Here is a 24,310-nt window from a genome sequence, read left to right on the forward strand (position 1 = left end):
TTACTCTTTGTTTTTTACTCCTTATTTTTTTGTTTCATTTCCACCTTAGAGTTCTTTTTTAAACATATGTATACGGGTATCCGTAGCCGATCTAGACCCAATCCATACCCGGTCTTGAACGGGTAGTGTCTGCCGCCACGAACAAACTGGCCCCACCGCAGACATTTTTTCGGCGAGTGGTCATTCATGGTAGAGATTAAATTTATTTAAGTTTTATTTCAAAATCAGGATTATATATTCATGACTTCCAATAGACTCAAGAATCTGCTGTTAATTACTCTACACTTTCAATATTAAAGAACCCTCTATTAAGAGACCAAATTTAATGTCGATGATAGAAAACGACCGTAGTATAAAGATGAACTTAACTTGATATAATTTTCAGGTAAATGGCTTAAGCAGGGGCATAATCCCCACTGTACATTGATAAAATGCTCAGTTTAATGACTTGGCGGTCATTCAGAATTAGATTGCTCAGTTTAACGACTTGGCGGTCAGATTTGCTCAGTTTAGCGACTTGACGATCATTATTCCGTTTAATGACTTGACGGTCATTTGTTAAGTTTAACGACTTGACGATCGTTGTTTAGTTTAACGACTTGACGGTCATATCTGAACTTGAGTTGCCTAGTTTAGCGATTTGGCGGTCGACTGAAATTGAGATGCTCAGTTTAGGGACATGGCGGTCGGTTTGAGTTGTGATCTTTAGTTTAACGACATAGTGGTCGGCATGATTTGAGTAACTCAATTTAACGACATGGCGGTCGGCTTGATTTGAGTAGCTTAGTTTAATGACGGGGAGGTCGGCTTGAGGTTGAGGTGCTCTGTTTAATGACATGGTAGTCGGCTTGAAGTTATAGTGCTCAGTTTAACGACATGGCGGTCGGCTTGAGGTTGTAGTGCTCAATTATAGTGCTTAGTTTAGTTTAACGACTTTGTAGTCGTTTGATTTTAGTCGTTTAGTTTAGTGACTTTGCGGTTGTTTGATTTTGGATTTTTAGTTTAGCGACATTGCGGTCGTTTGATTTTGGCTATTTTAGTTTAACAACTTTGCAGTCATTTGATTTTGGCTATTTAGTTTAGCGACTTTACGGTCGTTTGAATTTGGGTTGTTTAGTTTAATGACTTTGCGATCGTTTGAATTTGGGTTTAGTTTAACGACTTTATGGTCATTTGAATTTGGGTTTAGTTTAGCAATTTTACGGTCGTTTGAATTTGGGTGTAGTTTAACGACTTCATGATCGTTTGAATTTAGTTGTTTAGTTTAACGACTCTACAGTCGTAAGTTTTATTTGTGGACTTTGGGTTTTGGTGTTTTATTTGTGGATTTTCGGTTATGAGTTTTATTTGTGGACATTGGGTTTTGGGGTTTTATTTGTGGACTTTCGGTTTTGGAGTTTTTTTGTGGACTTTCGGTTTTGGGGTTTTATTTGTGGACTTTGGGTTTTGGCTTTTATTTGTGGACTTTGGGTTTTATTTCTTGCCTGAAATAGACTGGACTTTTACTTATGTTGGATTCAGGTCAAGTTGGCTTGAACTTTTTGTATTTGATTTGGGTTCGGCGGCCTTAGGTTTTCACTTGGTTTATCCTTTTCATGTTTGGTTTTGGTCGACCGTTATGCTTTGGTTCAGAACCCGTTGTGACTTTAGTTAGGTCGAACCCTTATGATGTAGTTCGAGATCCCTTTAAATTTAATTTGGATCAGGTCCTCTATGGTTTGGTTCAACATGGACCCTCTTATACTTCAATTAGCTTCGTATCGAAACTTTATGATTTGGTTCGAGACTAATATGTATTTGATTCGGGTTGAGCTCTTGTGGTTCGCCTTGGCTTGGAACCCTTATGCATTTGGTTTGGGCCGAATCGACTTCTTGCTCTCTCTAAGTTCGATTTAGATTGAACTGACTTTGTTTCAAGTTGAATCCTTCATGACTTGGTTTAGGTCGAATCGGCTTGTAGTTCGGTTCAACTTGGCTCAGACCTCCTGTGATTTAGTTCAGGTTGAAACCACTTTGGTTTAAGTTGAATCCTTTATGGTTCGGTTTAGACCGGATCCACTTCGGTTCAAGTCAAATCCTTTATAGTTCGGTTCGGGTTGGATCCACTTTGGCTCAAGTTGAGTCCTTTATGGTTTAGTTTAGGTCGGATCCACTTCGGTTCAAGATGAATCCTTTCTGGTTCGGTTCGGACCGGATCCACTTCGGTTCAAGTCGAATACTTTATGGTTTGATTCGAATCAAATCCACTTTGGTTCGAGTTGAATCCTTTATGGTTGGGTTCAGACCTAATCTGGTTCGGTTCGAATTGAATCCTTTATGGTTCGGTTCGGATTGGATCCACTTCGGTTCAAGTCGAATTCTTTATAGTTCGATTCGGACAGGATCACTTCGGTTCAAGCCGAATCTTTTATAGCTTGGTTTAGATCAGATCCACTTCGGTTCAAGTCAAATCCTTTATGGTTCGGTTCGGATTGGATCCATTTTGGTTCGAGTCAAATCCTTTATGGTTGGGTTCGGATCGGATCCACTTCGATTCAAGTCGAATCCTTTGTAGTTCGGTTCGGGTTGGATCCACTTCAGTTCAAATCAAATCTTTTGTGGTTTGGTTCAGGTCAGATCCATTTAGGTTCAAGTCGATTCCTTTGTGGTTCGATTCGGGTCCAATCCATTTGGGTTCAAGTCGAATCCTTTATGGTTCAGTTCAAATCAGATCCACTTCGGTTCAAGTCGAATCCTTTATGGTTCAATTCAAATTGAATCTAATTAGGTTCAAATTGAATCCTTTATGGTTCAGTTCAAATCGGATCCACTTCGGTTCAAGTCGAATCCTTTATGGTTCAGTTCAGATCGGATCCACTTCGGTTCACGTCGAATTCTTTATGGTTCGGTTCAGATCGGATCCACTTGTCACGCCCCGGATTACTCGTTTCCCCGGGCTCGCAAACAGACCCGCCGTATACCTAGGTATTTTCCCTGTATACGAAGCAAAGAAGTAGAAGTACCTGTAATCATACAATACTACAAAAAGTAGTATAGAGCAACTAGGAAAATAAACCATAAATATAAACTGCGGTTCAATACATACATGTCATCAGGGTATACAAAAACTCGCGCTGGCGAGATAACAACAACTGTATGTAAAGACCCAAAAACTACAACTACCTGTAGCTGGTGCTCCTCTATGAAAGTTTTGAGTAGCCCAAGGATCTATCTAGATTGTATCTATCACCTAGAGGGGGGGGTGAATAGGTGACCGGCCAAAAAACCACAAATCTCGATGCAATAAAAATAAATACGGAAAATAAAAAACACACCGAGATTTACGTGGGAAAACTCCAAACTCGGAGTAAAAAACCCACGGGACCAACACGCGATAACAATCCACTAAGAATAAAAGATTACAAGGTGATTTACCGAATCCACGGACTCAAACCTCTCTTTTATCTTCTCCGGATCTCGCGCACACCAACGGGTTGTCCACGCCCCACGTCCGAATCCACGAACGTCACGTCCCGAATCCACGAAACGTCACCACTTCGTATCCACGAAGCCTCGATCACGTCGAATCCACGACGCCCACTCGAATCCACGAGCTACGATCCGAATCCACGAAACCGTCTTCGTTCACGCCAATCCACGACGCCGTTCATGAAGAGCATCATGTGTATGGTGATCCTTCGCTTAGGAGCTATCGTAGAAAACCAGGGAATAGAACTCCAAGCGAAGCGAGATCAAATCGACATATAATATCAAATTTCAATATCTCGATTTGATCTAAAAGAGGCTTTTTGTAGAAAATAGGTTTAAGATGAAATCCGAGCCTCTAGGTTGTTTCTCAAACATGTATTCTTATGATGCTTGATGTGTATAGAGAAGCCCAATAGCTTATTTATAGACTTAGAATCAATTGGAGTCGGATTAGAAAGTTTCACGATTCTTAACTGTGTACCGGTACACTTTAGGCTGTCACCGGTTACACAATGACGGAACGAAAAACCTGACGAAACAGTAAAACCGGTTACACCCTTGATGGTCGTACCGGTACACATTTTGTACCGGTACACTTCTGATGCTGTACCGGTACACTTTGCAAATTTTCGCCGTTTCGGGTTTTGCAAAGTTCCGATGCACTTTCTAATCCGTTAGACAATGATATTATGATTCTAATGTCTATAACTAAGTATGAATCACCATAATCATGAATTAACACTTTACCTGGACATCGTGATTCACGGTGTGAGTTATTTTCCAACTTCTTCGAAATCTTGAATTCTTCGATCTTCGACAATCACGCACCGATTCTTCAAGACTCCGACTCACTTCACGAAACTTGCCAATACACACGACTTAACACTCTAGCCCTGCGACTCGACTGGAAAGGCTCTAACTCGCGACACCCTTGCTACGATCAAGATCAACAACAGCAGCAGCCGAAGACGACGGCTCTGCAAAAACAGTGATAACAACTGGGCGTGAGAACTACTGTAAAAACAAGTAGTCCTCAGTGGGTACCGTCCTCAAACCCATCGGTCCACCCACTAAGTCTACAGAGGTAAGAAAGAAATAGTAAGGAAAGTTAGAACATATCTACAGCTATCTGCCTCTATACTATTATGCTCTAATCTAACCAACTGTAGAACAGTGTCAACTCAGACCCAATCTCGAATAGGGACTGTAATCATACCCGTCCCTAGGACTGTGAACACACCCATCCCGCCAGGTCGCAACTAACTAGCTACATCCACACTAACAAGTCCGAGGAGAGCAAGTCCAACCTGCACGAACGACACCAACGCAAAAGCACAGCACCCGCCTCCGAAGTGGCACTCGTGGGAGCTACCCAACCGAGTATGCAGCATACCTCTGTCGAGCTCAATCAGGCTCTAACAAGCCGAAGTCAAGTAGCTAGGGTCAAAACAGGTCTAGAAACCAAATCCACGTGCCCTCCGCACAATCTGAGACCAAAAATAGGAATCTAGGTTCACCGGCCACTTCGACGGCACCCGACAACCCGAAGCAGCCTAGACTTTACTGTAAAAATAAGCTCAGCGTCCTAGCACGAGCGTAAATGCATTCTAAACTACCCCGGGTATCCACCGCACTGAAACAGTGGTGATACAATCAAACCACGACTCCTAGAGCTAAATCAGGTAGTAGAATCATATGACGGGTCAAAATGCGGGTTTTCTCCTAAGTCCAATTCCAAGTCCAACATGCATATTTATCGAATTATTAATTATGCTCTCAATTCTGATATCATATATGATCTAATCAAACAAATTGAGCTAACACATGATCTACCAAAAGCTGAAATCACACATGTCGACTAATATGGCTTAGGACTAAAATCGATGAAAACCCACCTCAAGTGCAAATCCCCGGCAGCAAAGAGGGTCTCGAATCAAAGCTAATACTGCTGGATCAACCGAACTCCTTTGGAATCAGCAGTCGAGCTATATCCAAGCTCTACACAAGGAAATCCGATAAATCGCACAATTTCAGCATTAAGGTTTAATTTAGCCCAATTGTGATGCTAACTTTACCTTCTAGATGCCAATTCAGTTGAGATGAAGCTCCAATTACAGGGTGCTGTGATGGACTATCCTCCTAGATCCATAAACCCAGCTCCTTCAACTAATCGCATCAATACGTTCAACAATAGCATCAAAACTCACAATTTTCGCATTTAAGCTAAATTAAGCCAACTCCAATGTCAAGACCTACCAAATGATATCCAAAACAGGTGGAGAGGGCCTCAAATCCAGTACTGGTTGATAGGGAATGTGTCTCAACCCCACAAAGCCCCTGCTTCCAAAGTTCACCCCAAGAAAAGCTCAAAAACTTGCAATTCTGTCCAAAGCAACAGTAGCAGAGGAAAACATGGGTTCGACTGAGCTAACCTTCACCAAATTCTACAATTCAGGACTTCATGGATTCCTCAGGAAGTCTAGAATCCAGAAAACCAAGTTTCACCGTGATCCGACCTTCCTACATCGCGTACGAGCCAAAACACTGGAGATCGTCGTTGAAGAACTGCAGAATCAGCACCTATCAAGCTTGGAGTTATGGATCTTGAAGCAATTTGAGTAGTTTTGAGGTTGGAAATGCAATTTAAGGGTTCACTATGAAGATTGGACGAAAAGGTTTTACTGGGGTCAAGCTCCCCCTATTTATAGGGTGCGGGAAGGATAAAATAAGCCCCGGGTCCAATAGCTGCTAACCTGGTGTCCTTGCAGAAACGGGCATTTCTGGGCGCCCGAAACCCAATTCTGGGCCTCCCGAAACCTTCAGGCTGCACAAATCTTCCTCCTCGGACTCTCCGCTCGCGGTGTGCTGCGCCTGTAAACGGCTCCGGCAGACCTCACCTACCACCAGCCACGTATCAACAAAAACGATATTCACGATGTAAAATTTTCGGACCCACTTCTGGGCGCCTGGAACACAGGATCCAAATTGGCTTCCAGTTTCAGTTCAATTTAGCACTCAGTTCTGGGCGACCTAAACCGTGTTCTTGGCGCCCGAATCTGGCAAAACTCCAGTTTTGCTTAATTGAGTGCGCCGAGTTCATTTCTGCATCTAATTCGTACAGAAACGACTCCGACTCAGTCCGACACTCTCCAGATGTGTCGACCAGTCACTAATATTGAAGCCAGTCCTATCCAAAGCTCAGAAACACTACACCACTTCGGTTCAAGTCGAATCCTTTATTGTTCGGTTTAGGCTGAAGAGTTGTAATTGGTTCGACTTGGCTCGACTCAAACCTCCTGTTCTCCTATTTGAGTTGAACTCGAGATATGCTTTGGTTCGGTTTGACTTAGAACCCTTTGTGGTTCAGTTCAATTTGAACTAGTTTGAGGTTTGTCTCTGCTAGATCCTCATGTGGTTCGGTTTGAGTTAAACTAACTTGTAGTTCGGTTCAGGTCAAACCGGTTCATTATTTGGTTTGGTTCAAATCTCTTGAGTCTCAGTTCGATTTGAGTTGAACCAGCTTACGTGTTGATTCAATTCATCGTATTGGGTTTTGTTCATTGTTGCGAGTTCAGTTCAATGCTATATATGCGGTTTAACACTTGGGCTTGGTTTACCGTTATGAGTTTGGTTCACCATTTTAGACTTGGTTCACCAACTTGGTCTTTAATTTATTTTTGATCCATCACCGGCGTAAACCGACGTCAACTTGGGTTGGCTCAATTAGAGCTTGTATCCAAGCAGGTTTGACTTAAGCTCAACTTCACCTTTTTCATTAAATTCAAATTGAATTGATAATTATATTGGGTTCAGTTAAAACCAAATATTAATATAGTCGATTTGGTTTAACAGAATCAAACCAAGGTCAAGCCTATTATGAAAACAGCGACTCGGCTAAATGAATCGAACCAGGGTCAAGCCTATCACGAAGACGGCAACCCGGTTAAATAAACCAGACTCGTGTCAAACCTATCACGAAGACGGCAACTCAGCCAAATAAATCGGAATCCTGTTAAGCCTATCACAAAGACGGCGGCCCAATTTAATAAATCGAACTCGGGTCAAGCCTATCACGAAGACGGCGACCCGGTTTAATAAACTAGACTCGGGTCAAGCCTATCACGAAGACGGCGACCTGGTTAAAGAAACCGGACTTAGGTCATACCTATCACGATGATGGCAACCCGGCTTAATTAATCGAACTCGGGTCAAGCCTATCACGAAAAGGTTGGGGTAGGACTCTCTCATCACCGTCTCCGGCTCCCAAGTCGCCTTTCGCTCCTCGTGATTACTCCACTGCATCTTTACAAAGGGTATGATCCGGTTGCACAATTTCCTCGACTCACGAGCGAGAATCCGCACCTGTCGCTCCTCGTATCTCAGGTCCTCGCCAATCTCGAGCAGAGTGAAGTCAATCATGTAGGAGGGGTCGAACACATATCTCCTCAAGGCCGAGATGTGAAAAACATCGTGAATGCCGGCTAGTCGTGGAGGTAAAGCAATCCTGTAAGCAACTGGCCCGACTCTCTCCAATACCTCAAAAGGGCATACAAAACGTGGACTGAGCTTTCCACGTACTCCAAATCGGTGAATCCCTCTGGACGATGAGACTTTAAGAAACACATGATCTCCAACCTGGAACTCCAAGTCTCGTCTTCGGGTATCAGCATAGCTCCTCTGCCGACTCTTGGCTGCTAAAATGTGCCGTCGCACCACCTTCACCTTTTTCTCAGCCTCAATCAGAATCTCAGGCCCAAGCGTTTTCCTCTCACCCACATCGCTCCAAAACAAAGGGGATCGACACCTGCTTCTATACAACGTCTCAAACGGAGCCATCTGGATGCTCGCTTGATAGCTGTTGTTGTACGCAAACTCAGCAAGTCTCAAATATCGATACCACCCTCCTCCAAAGTCCAGGACACAGGCCCTCAACATGTCCTCAAGAGTCTGAATGGTCCGCTCTGACTAACCATCTGTCTGTGGGTGAAACGCTGTGCTGAACTGCAACTGAGTACCCAAGGCCGTCTGAAGACTCCTCCAAAAGTGCGAGACAAACCTCGGGTCTCGATCTGATACTATCAAAGTGGGCACGCCATGCAACCTCACTATCTTATCCAGATATAGCTGAGCGAGCCTCTCCCTGGACCAGGTGGTCTGAACTGGTAAGAAGTGAGCAGACTTAGTCAGTCTGCCCATTATCACCCAAATAACATCGAAACAACCCTGGGCTCTAGGCAACCCCACGACAAAGTCCATCATGATCTGCTCCCATTTTAACTCGGGCACTGGCAGACTCTGAAGCTTGCCAGCAGGTACCTGATGCTCGGCCTTTACCTGTTGACAAGTCAGACACTGAGCCACAAATCTGCCAATGTCTCTCTTCATTCCATTCCACCAAAATTGGGCCTTTAAATCCTTATACATCTTGGTTTCATCGGGGTGAACCGTATAAGGTGAACAGTGAGCCTCTCTCAAAATGTCCTCTCGGATCTCTAAATCCATGGGTACACATAGTCGGTCCATGTACCGCAGTACTCCCGAGCTGTCCACAACAAAGCCCTCGGCCTGTCCCCTCTCAAGCTGCTCTCGAATCCTCGATAAGTGCGAATCTCCACCCTGTTTCTCTCGGATCCTATCCAACAGAGTGGGCTGCAAGACCAAAGACATCAGTCTTGCAGTAGACCCAGGGGATACAATTTCGAGCCTCAACCGCTGTAGCTCCTCAAGTAACGGCCTCTGCTGAGTGATCAACATGCTCAAGCTCTGCACTGCCTTCCTGCTCAACGCATCTGCCACCACATTCGCCTTGCTGGGATGATATTGAATACTAATGTTATAGTCCTTCAGTAACTCCAACCACCGGCGTTGCCTCAGGTTCAACTCCCTCTGGGTGAACAGATACTTGAGACTTTTATGATCGGTGAAAACCTCATAGTGCTCGCCATACAAGTAGTGCCGCCACAACTTTAAAGCAAAGACTACCGCGGCAAGCTCCAAGTCATGCGTAGGATAATTCTTCTCGTAATCCTTTAACTGCCGTGAAGCATAAGAAATTACCCTACCATGCTGCATCAACACACAGCCCAAACTACTGTGTGATGCATCACTGTAAATCACAAATCCTTCCCCCATCACAGGAAGGGCAAGGATAGAAGCAGATGTCAACCTCTGTCTCAACTCATCAAAGCTCCTCTGACAGTTCTCACTCCAAATAAATTTAATTCCTTTACGAGTCAGTCGAGTGAGTGGTGTGGAACGCTTCGCAAAGCCTTCCACAAACCGATGGTAATAACCAGCAAGTCCAAAGAAACTCCTTACCTCTGTCACTGTCGTCGGTCTGGGCCAATCCCGAATAGCATCGATTTTCTTCGGGTCCACTGCTACTCCCTCTGCAGAAATCACGTGGCCTAAGAAAGAAACCTCCCGTAACCAGAACTTGCACTTCTTCAACTTGGCATACAACTTCTTCTCTCGCAGAAGTTGTAGCACAGTCCTCAAGTGCTCCTCATGCTCGGCATCACTCCGGGAGTATATCAAAATATCGTCGATGAAGACTATCACAAATCTATCCAAGAATGGCTTGAACACCCTGTTCATCAAATCCATAAATGCGGCAGGGGCATTTGTCAATCCAAAAGGCATGACCGTAAACTCATAATGCCCGTACCGAGTCCGAAAAGCCGTCTTGGGAACACCCTCGGCCCTCACCCTCAACTGGTGGTAACCTGACTGGAGGTCAATCTTCGAGAAGATATAAGATCCTTACAGCTGATCAAACAGATCATCAATGCGCGGCAAATGATACTTATTCTTGATTGTCACCTTATTTAGCTCCCAGTAATTTACACACAACCTGAGCGAACCATCTTTCTTCTTCACAAACAACACTCGCGCTCCCCAAGACGACACGCTTGGTCTCACATACTCCTTATCCATCAAATCCTGAAGCTGCGCATTTAGCTCTCTCAGCTCCGCCGGTGCCATCCTATAAGGTACCTTCAAGATTGGTGCAGTTCCAGGAACTATATCAATCACAAACTCTGTAAGAGAGTTACCTAGCTAGCGATCTCCTTATCTCGATCAGATATAGTAGTGACAGGAGTAGAGGTCTCTGCAAGAAAAGGTTCAACAATAGAGGGTGTGAGAACTACTAAAAACTAGTAGTCCTTAGTGGGTACCTTTATCAACGACAACGACCTTCCTACTATGTCTACCAGAGATATAAATATAGTACTAACAGCTGAAAGTAAACTGAATAAGTACATGCTGAAGAAAGAAAACGACCACTAATTTGCCTATAAACTAGTTCAAATCAAGGACCAGTCAAGCCCATGCTAGCCTCAAATCTGATCCCTAGTATGTCCGGTAGGTCGCTGACGCGACAATAGTAATACTAAATCAAGCCGCCTATCTTCGGGTTGGCACTCGACATGAGCTACCCCTTCCAGGATCAAGGTAACATTGTCAAAAAAAAAAAAAAACACTACAGGCTATAATCAATGCACATGATCAAATAGATCATAATAACCATCTACGAAATAACCTCAGCACAAATTGATACATATATCTATTGGTGGGCTAATATATAAATGAACTACAAAAAGTATTTAACACTAGAATAACAAACTTTATTAGTATAACTACACTTCAATACACTACAACTGAATAATGCAATTTGATCCACACTTCACAACTCTACACAACAATTACATGCCCTCTATTTATAGAGCATGAAATGATGCAACTCTTCACGAAAAAGACAACCTTTAACTAAAGGACATGACCCTAAGCCAAAAGACATAACCTTACAAAAGGACACACCCTTTCATAGGATACACAAGTTTTCAACAAAACAAATAAAATTAAACAAATAAACAAGCTTATAAACTAACATTCCCCCTTAAGCTTGTTTATGCAAAACTATCGACGTCTTCTTCGATTAGGTCTTCATAATCTTGGAGTTTTTCCTGTAAGACTATCTTGTCTGAAATCAAACTCCTAATTTTGGAGGCTTGTTCGTTGATTGCGTTCTCCAGGGATTTATTCTCCAAATTCAATGCCATATTTTCTTTTTTCAAATTTTTTGCAAGTTTCTCTAAATAAATATTCCTTTGATCAAGAGAAACCATACCTGTGGCACTCATAAAAGCAAAATGTGCCACATCTTGTTCCGCTTCCTTCTTTGATTTTTTTACATCACCCATATAAGTGGAATTTTCAAATTCGACAAACGAATAAAATTCTAGAACGTGAGTAGGTCCTTCTTGATAAGTGCGATATTGTGGCAGCAACATCTTCATCTTCTGACAGTATTTTTGAAGTAGATTTTTGTAGGACACTCTTACAATCACTTTATTCTCCATGTTTCTCTTTTCTTTAATGTTTAAATATCAACTTGTTTTTAAAAAAATATCATTCTCCATTCACTATTTATAGGCTTGAAAAGGCTTCTAAAAAGAAATGACACATCCTTTCAAATATAAGGTGTCCCAATATAAAAGAGACACACCTTTTTAGATTTTAAAAGACACAACTTTTCAAATTTAAAACTATCAACTACCCATTAGTTAATAATTACCGGTGGTCAACAAATCAACTCTCCAATCATTACATTCAACAAGATGCATCAATGATATTAATTATCTTTTTGTAACTATTATAACTTGTTTGCATAGCTTGCATGGTTAGAGGGAGCAACCTAAAAAAAACTTATGCTTGCTGGTCATGGGTTCATGTCACGCCCCGCCATCGCCAATTTGGTCAATCCGGCCCGTACACAGAAGCCGAACGGACAGTATTTTCCCTGTCCGCCCAAGGCTCAACAACAACAAGTACATGTATAAAGAAATAAATAATTCCCAGGATGACATTTCAATATAAATGGCTTGCACAAGGGCAAGCAGCAAGAATAAGTGAAACTGAGCTTAATTAATCATGCATTCACTATAATTTTAAAACTTTAAAACTAAACTGTGAAAACCGAACAACTGAAACATTTCGTTATTTACATCATTTACAGATTCATTTATACAAATATTTATATGTCTTTCTATTCATCATTATATTCAACATGAACCAAAATGGGTATACCACTATGCACTGGTGTCCACTAGCTAAGATGCTGGGCTCTTGCCGCGATTCTCGGCCACACCGCTCGCGCTAGTACCTGCATGGTTAGTGGTATGAGAACTACTAAAAGTTCCCAGTGGGTTCGGCCGCCGACCTCGCCGACTCACCCACTAGGTCTATTCAGGCATATGTAGACAAGAAAAGAGAATAGATAGTAACCAACTATAACAAGTAATTACTGAAATGCCTGTACAAAGCTAAAAGAAACTGTAGATAATAACTAAAATTGATGCATGCATGCTGTTCATAATTATTACCCAATTAAACTGGTTAACCCTTTGGTTAACAATAACTCACCGACGAAATCCCAAATATCGGGGAGACGCAAGCTACATCCCGACGGGACTGTCTACTGGGGGAGATGCTAGCTCCTGATCCAGTTGAGATGACTACTCTGGAGCTCATCGTTCAAGGAGGAGCGACCTTCCTTGAACATAAAACTGATGTGAGTATGATCTGATCCTCCTTTAGAGGATCCATTGAAAGACAATGCCACACTTTAACTCTAACTAGCTGTTTATGCTAGTTTTATAATTTCAATGTCGACGCTAATCAATATTTCTAGTCATAATGTCACCAGGTTTACTATGTCATAGTCCACAGTAAAATTCACACATTCATAGGGTTCTATGTCCACACTTTATGGTTCACATGTTCTTAACAATGAGATATGCTCAATTATTCATTTCATAAACACTTAATGCCATTAACCCTATAATGTATGAATATTAATTTATTCATATACAGATATGCTCATGAAGGTAATATAGACATAAAGAGTGATTCAATGATTTCGGATAGCACCCCCCACCTGTAGAGATGCCACAAATTGGAATCAACGTCTCGAACTGTATCAACAACGAGCTCTCGCGACTCAGTGTAAATAAAGCTAGAATGGCTTATACCGTAATTAGTGCGCCACCGACCTGTCGTAATGTCAATTTTGACTTCTGAACATGTTTAACTTTCATTTATAAAGAAATAAAAGAGATTAAACTTAAGTCACATTCACATATTTTACAAATTTGCATTTCTATTCCAATTTGCTTGTGTATAAATATATATATGTATAGTGTCAATATCTTTATACATATAGTCTGTTATTAAACTCCCTATGGCAGTTTAAGATTCTTAAGTCAAAACAATTCATAATTACTCCCTTAAGGGCAGTAAACATCAACTCTAATACTTAACATTGTAAATTTTGCCATAGGTTCCACTCTAACTTAATCCACAATTTATATATCAACTATATTGCATATAACTTACCATAGGTTTAATACCTGATCATTCCTACTCAATAAGCTAAATCATGCACAACCTTTTCTTTACACCGTTCTTAATACTAATACACAATAACATGTTCTGTAGGTTTATTATGCTATTTAAAATTTCAGCACTTTAATTGAAAAATATTTTAATTCTTACCTCGATTTCGAGCTCCTCCAACTTAATCAGCTAGCAAGCTGCTAACCCTCAAACTCCCTTTTTAATTTGGACCACCCAAAGAAGCTCCCTCAGCTAATTTGGGCGCCCAAAACTCCTCCAAGGCAGTAGTTACATAGCCCCTAACATCATTTAAAAGGGATAATGTCACGCCCCGGGACCACTACCAATTTGGTCCGGCCCGGGCGCGTCAAACAGACGCCGAACGGACAGGACCTCCCCTGTCCGCCCAAGGCTAACCAACAGATCATGTATAAGAATTTACCCAGGGATCAATTCATACATACACGATCAAGATGCACCATCAGTGCTAACAAGACGAGAGCAAGATACAAGTATGAAAATATACAAGTACATAAAGAGAGAAGATGCTATCTATTGCATTCATTTGACTTAATACATTTAATTACATCTTTTACATTCTTCCAAAATATAAATACAAGCACTCAACCTCACCCTATACAACGTCTACTCTCAAATACAAAAAGGGTGACAGCTAATGCAAAAAGGGAGGTAGCTAATGCGACTAGAGCGTCGGGCCCTTACCACGATCATCACGCTCACCGGGGGCGCCCGAACTCGAGCCTGTAAAAAGTGGGGTGAGAACTATCTTCCATAGTTCCCAGTGGGTTCGGCCGCCGACTCCGCCGATCTCCCCACTAGGTCCAAGCGGGCAAAAGTAGATAATCGATAGATAGATAGATAAGGAAAGCGGTAAATGACAGAAGTAAAGCTACGCTACTATGCCCAATCATAATTATATGAATGCATGTACAATGAAATAGATAAACAACTAACCCATTATCATGTCCAAAGGTAAAGCTATTTACTCGTTCATCAATCTCATTTACTTGTTTCTTAATCTCGTGGCTTCCCTGAAGGAGCCTACTGCTCACTAGCCATCTCGAAGGTAGGGAGGGTCAACTCGCACTACGAACCGAGACCGTCTTCCCGGCCCCAAAATAGGCAATCCCTTGGGACCCAAAATAGGCAATCCCACGTGACCAACTCCGGAGCGCACTACTTGTGTGGGGCTTCCATCACAAGATTTAAAAACAGACCGTGAGCATGATCCAATCCTCGTCTCGAGAATACCCTATCCTCTAGGGTTACAATCATCATATAGTCCATAGGCGTCATATACACCAAGTTTAACATGCATCACTTGTTTTCTTATACACTATCAACTAGATTGCCACTCGTCCATGGTTTACTATCGACTAGATGCCACTCGTTCTTTGTTTATCATTAGACCAACCATTGAGCTCATCTCTTTTTCTGCACTATAGGATTCACAAGTCTCGACCCAATCCTTATCGATCCACTATATCAAGTATCCAATACATGCTACGATATCATCAAGGAAACTATAAGGAAAGGCAATGCACAATCATCCTATAATGCAATAATATAAGATGCAAGAATCGACATGTACTAAGACATAGAAGGGAACCCGATTGCTTCGGGATGGACACCACCCACCTCTTGGCGATGCCGTGACGGTAGAAAACTCGGCGCTGCGGTTCTTGCACGTCGTCCTAACTCCTCGGGGCGAAGCGAGCCCTCAAGTACCCGATTCGGCGATTTCTCCGCACCCGCTCGTCGGATCGAGAAACCGACTTCGCCGACGTGTTCCGGGACCTAGCAATTAGGTTTGCGACCTATTAGATTAGATCAAAACCCTAGATTTGCCAAAATCCCAATTCTGAGCCCTAGGACTCAATAATGGAGAAATCCGCGGTGCGAGTTTCGATTTCGAGCTCGAACCTTCTCCCTAGTTCCATTAGGTTCTATTCGAACCATCTCTAAACCATAAAACCCCCAAACCCTAGAAAACACCATTAAAGGGGTTAGAGCTTACATCTCTTCAAGACTCCAAGCTTGAGGGAGAGAGAAGAAGACAATATTCTTCTTCTTCTTAGTCTTCTCCTTCCCCTTTCTCTTCTTTTCCTTCATCTTCTTCCACTCCTTCTTCTCCTTCTTTTCTCTCCTAGAGAGAGAGAGGGAAAGAGTGTGAAAGGGAGAGAGAGAGCAACTGAGAAGGAGAAAGGGGTCCCTAAGCCCTCATATAGGCCATTTTGCAGATAGCCCCCTCAACTTTTCCTTTCCTGAAACAGCCCTCCCTGGGCCATTTTCGCAGTGAGGGACCGGTCCTAACTCGGGGAGACCGGTCCCCGAAGGCTGCCATTTCGAGCAGAGGGGTTTTCGCGTTCGGGAACTGGTCCTTGCCTGAGAGACCGGTCCCCGGGAGACCGGTCCTTGTCCGAGAGACCGGTTCCCGAAAGTTGGATTCTCGGGACTTAGCCAAATTTCGGCTATTCTCGCTGGGCTGACGTTCGGGAACCGGTCCTTGCCTGCCAGGGACCGGTCTCATCAGAGACCTCCGCAGCCCAACCCGATGCGACCGGTCCTTCCCTGCCAGGGACCGGTCCCCGAGAGCAATTCTGCTCCAGTGCAGATTTCGCACTGGTGCTCCCGCGGACCCTTCTTTAATGCACTTTATGCATTATAATCACCTTCGGACTTTCCGAAGCTTACGCACTCGACAACTAGTCGATTCTAATCGAAGTCTAATCCTCGAGTTTCGAGAATTCACTTCCTTACAGATAATCTTAGCATTTATAATTTCCTTATAGTAATTCAATTCACTCACAGCAAGAAACAATTATCCACCTTACCTAAATTAAGGCTCTAATAGATTTTTCTTCAGCTTATCATCTCAGAAATCTCCACCCCGTTTTTCCTTAATTCGGCCACAAATCACCAATCCAATCTCGGCGCCCAGGAATTCTCGAGGCTGCAGCTACTTCACAATTGGGTCTTCACTTTGGCAGTTCCAACAACTCGAATCCAGCTTAATCTGCCCATCTCAGCAACAAACCTCTAGTTTGTAACTTATCTTTATGGCAATTAGTTGGATTCTAATCAAACATGAGCCCAGTTTACCTTAATTAGATGCTCTAGCCGCAAGAAATTAAGCGCTCAAGTGCCATCCCTTCAGCTCGGATCAACAAGGAGTTCCAACAACTAGCAGTTTCATACTCCTCTCTTTACTTCAGCTTCTACAGAAATTTTTCCTCGAGTTCCAGCTCTTTCTCAGCTGGTCCTTAAGCTCAAACAAGCCTCACAACATTAGCCCTCAAGCTGCCACTTCTACACCATCAACTCACCTAGGTTTTTAGAAAGATAAGGAAGGGAATAAAGATAAGGATCAGGGAAAACAGTTAGGTCTAATCACATGGGCACACATGCACCACCCAGCTAAATATAAGTGATAAGATTGGAAATTTTCTGCTTGACCCTCTCTTTCAACAAAATTGCACTTCAGTCCCTGCTGCAATTTAGTGGCCTGGTACCTCACTGAGGTACACACCTGTACCTCACTGAGGTACACAACACAATTCTGCACTTGCAGAATTTCCTGGCAGCAGCATCAAAATCAACCCCTTTTTCTCTTCCACCTTGCTTGGAATATTACTAATCACTTCCAATTTATACTAATACGCCTCTATAAGTTGCCAATTTAATTTGGAAGCAATTAATTCTCAATTTTTGCATTATTGTGATCAATTTGATCCCAATTAGCCCGTAGTCAAAATTTTCGACATATTACAATCTCCCCTCCTTAAATAGTTTCGTCCTCGAAACTAAATTTGTACCTTAGTTCTCCTGATCAAATAGATGAGGATAAGACTTGCGCATAGCTTCTTCCAATTCCCACGTGGCCTCTCACCTCAAGTGATTGCTCCATTGCACTTTCACATAAGGAATAGTGCGATTTCGCAATTCTTGCATATCTCGATCTAGAATGCATACCGGATATTCTTCATAGGTCATATTTTCCTGCAAGTCCACTGGTTCGTACTCCAGAACATGTCCGGGATGATGTACATATTTGCGAAGGTTTGAAACATGAAATACATTGTGTATTCCCTCGAATTTCGGCGGCGAAGCCAATCTATAAGCTACCGCTCCAACACGCTCCAAAATCTCGTAGGGTCCAATGTATCGAGGACTAAGCTTTCCTCGAACACCAAATCTCTTTATCCCGCGCATCGGCGACACCTTCAAGAATACCCGATCGCCAACCGCAAATTCCAAATTCTTTCGGCGCTTATTTGTGTAACTTTGTTGCCGTGACTGTGCCGTCAACAATCTTTGGTGGACTAGGCGTACCTTTTCTTCCGCTTCTTGGAGGAGCACATCAGGACCAAGCACAATCCGTTCTCCTACCTCACTCCAATGAATAGGGGATCGACATTTCCTCCCGTAGAGGGCTTCAAACGGTGCCATAGCGATACTTTCCTGATAACTATTATTATAGGCGAACTCGACCATCGCTAAGAAATCATGCCAACCACCCCTAAAGTCAAGTACACACGCTCGTAGCATATCCTCCAAAATCTGAATCGTCCTCTCAGACTATCCATCAGTCTGAGGATGGAATGCTGTGCTAAAATCGAGCCGTGTGCCAAGAGCATCCTGCAAACTCCTCCAAAAGTGAGATGTAAATCGCGGGTCTCGATCAGATACAATCGACGTCGGGACTCCGTGTAATCTCACAATCTCGTCGAGGTACACCTGTGCTAACTTGTCCTCCGACCAAGTAGTATGAATCGGTAAGAAATGTGCCAATTTTGTCAGTCGATCAACAATCACCCATATAGTATCATGTCCAGCCTGTGAGCGAGGTAATCCAACTATAAAATCCATTGCAATGTTCTCCCACTTCCAGACAGGAATAGGTAAGCTCTGCAACTTTTCCGCTGGGAATCGACGTTCGGCTTTAACTTGCTGACAGGTCAAACACTGCGCCACAAACTGTCCAATATCTTTCTTCATCCCAGGCCACCAATAATGCACGTTGAGATCCTTGTACATCTTAGTGCCACCTGGATGGATACTATAAGGTGACTGATGAGCCTCCTGTAGTATAGCCCTCTGAACTTCCTCGTCTTTGGGCACGCACAAACGGTTTCGAAACCGAAGTGCTCCGTCTGACCCTACTACAAAATCATCACCACGCCCGCTCTCAATCTCACACCGCACCTTTTGGAAATACGGATCTAAAGATTGTCGGTCTTTAATCTGTTCCAACAAGGTCGGTTGAACAACTAGAGCGGCAAGAATAGCTGGCACCTCTGGAGCTACTACCTCAAAATCAAACCGCCGCATTTCATTCTGCAATGACGATTGAAGTGTGATCGCCGTAGCCAAGTTCTCAACTCACTTCCTACTCAATGCATCCGCTACGACATTAGCTTTCCCAGGGTGGTATAGAATTGTAACATCATAATCCTTTAACAATTCTAACCACCGGCGTTGTCGCATATTCAACTCTTTTTGGGTAAATAAATACTTCAGGCCCTTATGATCTGTATATATCTCGCAGTGCTCGCCATAAAGATAGTGTCTCCACAACTTCAATGCGAAGATCACCGCCGCTAATTCCAAATCATGGATAGGATAATTCTTTTCATAATTCTTCAACTGGCGAGATGCATAAGCGATAACTCGACCACCCTACAAAAGTACACACCCAAGTCCACTGTAGGAAGCGTCACTATAAACCACAAAACTCTTTTCCGTAATCGGCAAGGCGAGAATAGGAGTCGAAATCAACCTTTCTTTCAACTCCCGAAAGCTACAATCACATTCTTCGCTCCAAACATACTTAGTTCCTTTGTGTGTAAGGCGCGTTAGTGGAGTAGTAATCTTCGCGAATCCCTCCATGAACCGCCGATAATACCCCGCAAGTCCAAGAAAACTGCGGATCTCCGCAACAGTCGTCGGGCGAGGCCAATCTTTAATTGCCTCCACTTTCTTCGGGTCAACAGATACACCACCCTCAGAAATTACGTGCCCCAAAAACGCTACCTCTCTCAGCCAGAAATCACATTTCTTTAGTTTGGCATACAACTGTTTCTCCGGCAGAATTTGCATCACTGTTCTTAAGTGCTCCTCATGTTCCTCATTGCTTCAAGAAAAGATCAAGATGTCGTCTGTAAGTACTACGACACACTGATCTAACAGCGGCTTAAAGATCCTATTCATTAGATCCATGAATGCGGCAGGGGCATTGGTAAGCCCAAACGGGATCACTGTGAACTCATAGTGACCATAACGAGTACGAAACGCTATCTTATGCACATCCTCTGGTTTGATCTTCAATTGGTGGTAACCTGATTGGAAACTGATCAAATAAGTCATCAATTCGTGGCAACGGATATTTGTTCTTAATTGTGATCTTATTCAGCTCGCGATAATCAACGCAAAGCCGAAGCGTTCCGTCTTTCTCCTTTACAAATAACACTGGAGCTCCCCACGGTGACACACTAGGCTTCACAAAGCCTTTATCCATCAAATCCTGCAACTGAGCTTTTAACTCCTTCAACTCAGCAGGTGCCATTCGGTATGGAGCCTTCGAAATTGGCGCCGTCCCGAGAACTAAGTAATAACGAACTAAATCTCCCGGTCTGGTGGCAATCCCGGTAACTCCGCAGGAAATACGTCAGGAATCTCTCGAACTACTGGAATATCTCCAAGTACTGGAAGTTCCTTCTGAGCCTCCACCACTGTTGCCAAATAGGCTACACATCCTCTACTAATCAACTTTCTCGCACTCGACGTCGATACTGTCAACGCAAAGAGCGAACTCTTACACGCCCAATACACAACTTCTTTTTGCCCGGGTTCACGAAAAGTAATTACTTTACTTTCGCAATCAATCGTGGCATAGTACTTTGTAAGCCAATCCATTCCGAGGATCACATCAAAGGCTTTCATACGGCTTGGTACTAGCAAATCTGCAGGCATAATCCAATCACCAACCTGTACTGGACACGCCGCACACACCTCGTGGACACTAAATGTGTGCTCAGGGGCATACACCCACCAGGCATCCGCACTATCCGAAATCTCAATATCATGCGTCTTAGCAAATGAGCTACTGATGAATGAATGCGATGCGCCTGTATCAAATAATGCACGAGATCTAGTGCCATAAATTAAAACAATACCTGCCACGACATCATCAACCACGGTCGGCTCCTCTGCCTGGGCTGCAAATACACGACCACTCGGTGCAGGTCGAGGTGTCTCGGACTGACGCGGCGGAAAAGAACGTCCAGCTGACATGGCGAGTGGGAGACCCGCACGCTGCCTCGAAGGTGACTGAATAGAAGCTGTAGACTGGGCAGATGATGCTCCTCTGGGGCACTCGCGGATCATGTCCCAGCTGACCACACTTAAAATACTTTCCCTCACGCTGTGGACAAACAGTCGGTCGATGACTTCCGCCACAAATCACACATCTCGGGGGTCCCTGATATCTCGACTGAGCTCGTGGATACCGAGGGGGCCGTTTGGAGCTCGACTGTCCCCCGGCACCACTAGTAGTCCTCTTCTTTCCTTTCTCTCATTCTTTTTTCCTTTCAAATGTTTTGCGTTCATCCCGTGCAATTGCGTTTCCACGCTCCACCCATAGAGCTCGGTCCAGAACCTCTTCAAAAGTCTTCAGTTTAAAAGCATGTATTACTCTAAATATTTCAGGGCTCAACCCCCGCTCAAAGCACTCTGCTCGATCTCGGTCACTATGAACCATGCCTGGTACGCAGTTCACCAAATGAGTAAACTCCCGTTCGTACTCTCACACCGAACGGTTCCCCTATCTTAGTTTGCGGAAATCTTCTTTTATTTTTCTTTTATCACTATCAGGGGAGTACTTCATAAACAATAGCTCTCGGAACTCATCCCAGGTAATCGGTGGCAGGTTTGGAGCTCGATTTTTCTTAGCCTTTTGCCACCAAATCTGTGCATCCTTCTCAAAACAATGTGCCGCCAAATAAACCTTGTCCTTTTTCAGGGTATAGATATCCTCAAACAGTGCTTCCATTGATGTAAGCCATGTCTCCACTACCCACGGATCTGCTTCTTTTCCATCAAACATAGGCGGATTAAACCGCATAAACGCCGTCAATACTGCCAGTGATCACTCATGTTCGGCCTCTACTGCGGCCGCATCTGCAATAGAAAGCCCAGAAACCACAGGAGGAACAGTCGCTGGAGCAGGGGGGACTGTCGCCGGCGCCACAGGTGTAGGTACATCCTGACTCCCAGGTGTTGCTGTTGTCGCCTGTCGCGACACTAAATCCTGCAGCCTCTTCATATGCTCCTCCTGTCTCCGCATAGCCCCAACCAACGCACTCACCTGAGCACGTAACTCCCAAACCTCGCTAGATCCAGACTGCTCTGGCACCTCAGAAGGTGATGCCGGAGTGGATCTCGTCGCACGTCGCGGTGGCATTTCTCCTGAAACACAACATTCACGTTAATAAAACAAAACCAATCAGGAGAAAGCAATCAAGCGTACTTATACTAAACCTTTGGCTTTATGTTGTTAGCCACCAACATAAATCCTTAAGTTGTGTACAAATATCACTTGGATCAGCCCCTAATTAACATTAGAGACTTACTAACAACTAGCCCAATTTATTTGGCTTTCGCTATCATTAGATTCACGCCACTCACGTTCCTAGTCCTTATGTTTCCATTCCTAACTCCCCTAGGTCATCCTAAACTTTCATTTATCACTTGCTCTGATACCACTTTATCTGTCATGCCCCGCTATCACCAATTTGGTCGATCCGGTCCGTACACAGACGCCGAACGGACAGAACCTCCTCTGTCCGCCCAAGGCTCAACAACAATAAGTACATGTATAAAGAAATAAATAATTCCCAGGATGACATTTCAATATACATAGCTTGCACGAGGGCAAGCAGCAAGAATAAGTGAAACTGAGCTTAATTAATCATGCATTCACTATAATTTTAAAACTTTAAAACTAAACTATGAAAACCGAACAACTGAAACATTTCGTTATTTACATCATTTACAGATTCATTTATACAAATATTTATATGTCTTTCTATTCATCATTATATTCAACATGAACCAAAATGGGTATACCACTATGCACTGGTGTCCACTAGCTAAGATGCTGGGCTCTTGCCGCAATCCTCGGCCACACCGCTCGCGCTAGGACCTGTATGGTTAGTGGTGTGAGAACTACTAAAAGTTCCCAGTGGGTTCGGCCGCCGACCTCGCCGACTCACCCACTAGGTCTATTCAGGCATATGTAGACAAGAAAAGAGAATAGATAGTAACCAACGATAACATGTAACTACTACAATGCCTGTACAAAGCTGAAAGAAACTGTAGATAATAACTAAAATTGATGCATGCATGTTGTTCATAATTATTATCCAATTAAACTGGTTAACCCTTTGGTTAACAATAACTCACCGACGAAATTCCAAGTATCGGGGAGACGCAAGCTACATCCCGATAGGACTGTCTACTGGGGGAGGCGCTAGCTCCTGATCCAGTTGAGATGACTACTCCGGAGCTCATCGTTCAAGGAGGAGCGACCTTCCTTGAACATAAAACTAATGTGAGTATGATCTGATCCTCCTTTAGAAGATCCATTGAAAGACAATGCCACACTTTAACTCTAACTAGCTCTTTATGCTAGTTTTATAATTTCAATGTCGACGCTAATCAATGTTTCTAGTCATAATGTCACCAGGTTTACTATGTCATAGTCCACAGTAAAATTCACACATTCATAGGGTTCTATGTCCACACTTTATGGTTCACATGTTCTTAACAATGAGATATGCTCAATTATTCATTTCATAAACACTTAATACCATTAACCCTATAATGTATGAATATTAATTTATTCATATACAGATATGCTCATGAGGTAACATAGACATAAAGAGTGATTCAATGATTTCGGATAGCACCCCCCACCTGTAGAGATGCCACAAACTGGAATCAACGTCTCGAACTGTATCAACAACGAGCTCTTGCGACTCAGTGTAAATAAAGCTAGAACGGCTTATACCGTAATTAGTACGCCACCAACCTGTCGGGATGTCAATTTAGACTTCCGAACATGTTTAACTTTCATTTATAAAGAAATAAAAGAGATTAAACTTAAGTCACATTCACATATTTTACAAATTTGCATTTCTATTCCAATTTGCTTGTGTATAAATATATATATGTATAGTGTCAATATCTTTATACATATAGTCTGTTATTAAACTCCCTATGGCAGTTTAAGATTCTTAAGTCAAAACAATTCATAATTACTCCCTTAAGGGCAGTAAACATCAACTCTAATACTTAACATTGTAAATTTTGCCATAGGTTCCACTCTAACTTAATCCACAATTTATATATCAACTATATTGCA

The 24,310-nt window shown here is 43.1% G+C and overlaps 1 protein-coding gene and 1 long non-coding RNA gene across 7 annotated transcripts; both read right to left on the reverse strand.

Moving 5' to 3' along the window:
• Positions 12,388-17,283, reverse strand: LOC109709704. Of its 6 annotated transcripts, none has more exons than XR_002216198.1 (5): positions 16,990-17,283; positions 16,722-16,903; positions 14,026-14,165; positions 13,409-13,523; positions 12,388-12,713 (listed from the first exon to the last, which is right to left on the reverse strand). It is a non-coding gene; the product is annotated as an uncharacterized LOC109709704 (long non-coding RNA). The 6 variants fall into 6 exon arrangements; XR_002216200.1 differs by having other exon boundaries at positions 13,409-13,544; XR_002216201.1 differs by lacking the exons at positions 12,388-12,713; positions 13,409-13,523 and adding an exon at positions 12,759-13,020.
• Positions 20,506-21,273, reverse strand: LOC109708808. Its single transcript, XM_020230644.1, has one exon. The coding sequence runs from the start codon at positions 21,271-21,273 to the stop codon at positions 20,506-20,508; it is 768 nt and encodes a 255-aa protein (XP_020086233.1).

This window comes from Ananas comosus, linkage group 4 (assembly GCF_001540865.1).
Source record: "Ananas comosus cultivar F153 linkage group 4, ASM154086v1, whole genome shotgun sequence".
Taxonomy (NCBI): domain Eukaryota; kingdom Viridiplantae; phylum Streptophyta; class Magnoliopsida; order Poales; family Bromeliaceae; genus Ananas; species Ananas comosus.

Excerpts from the sequence above, each read along its gene's own strand:
- LOC109708808 (XM_020230644.1), bottom strand. The coding sequence starts at position 21,273 with ATGATCCGCGAGTGCCCCAGAGGAGCATCATCTGCCCAGTCTACAGCT.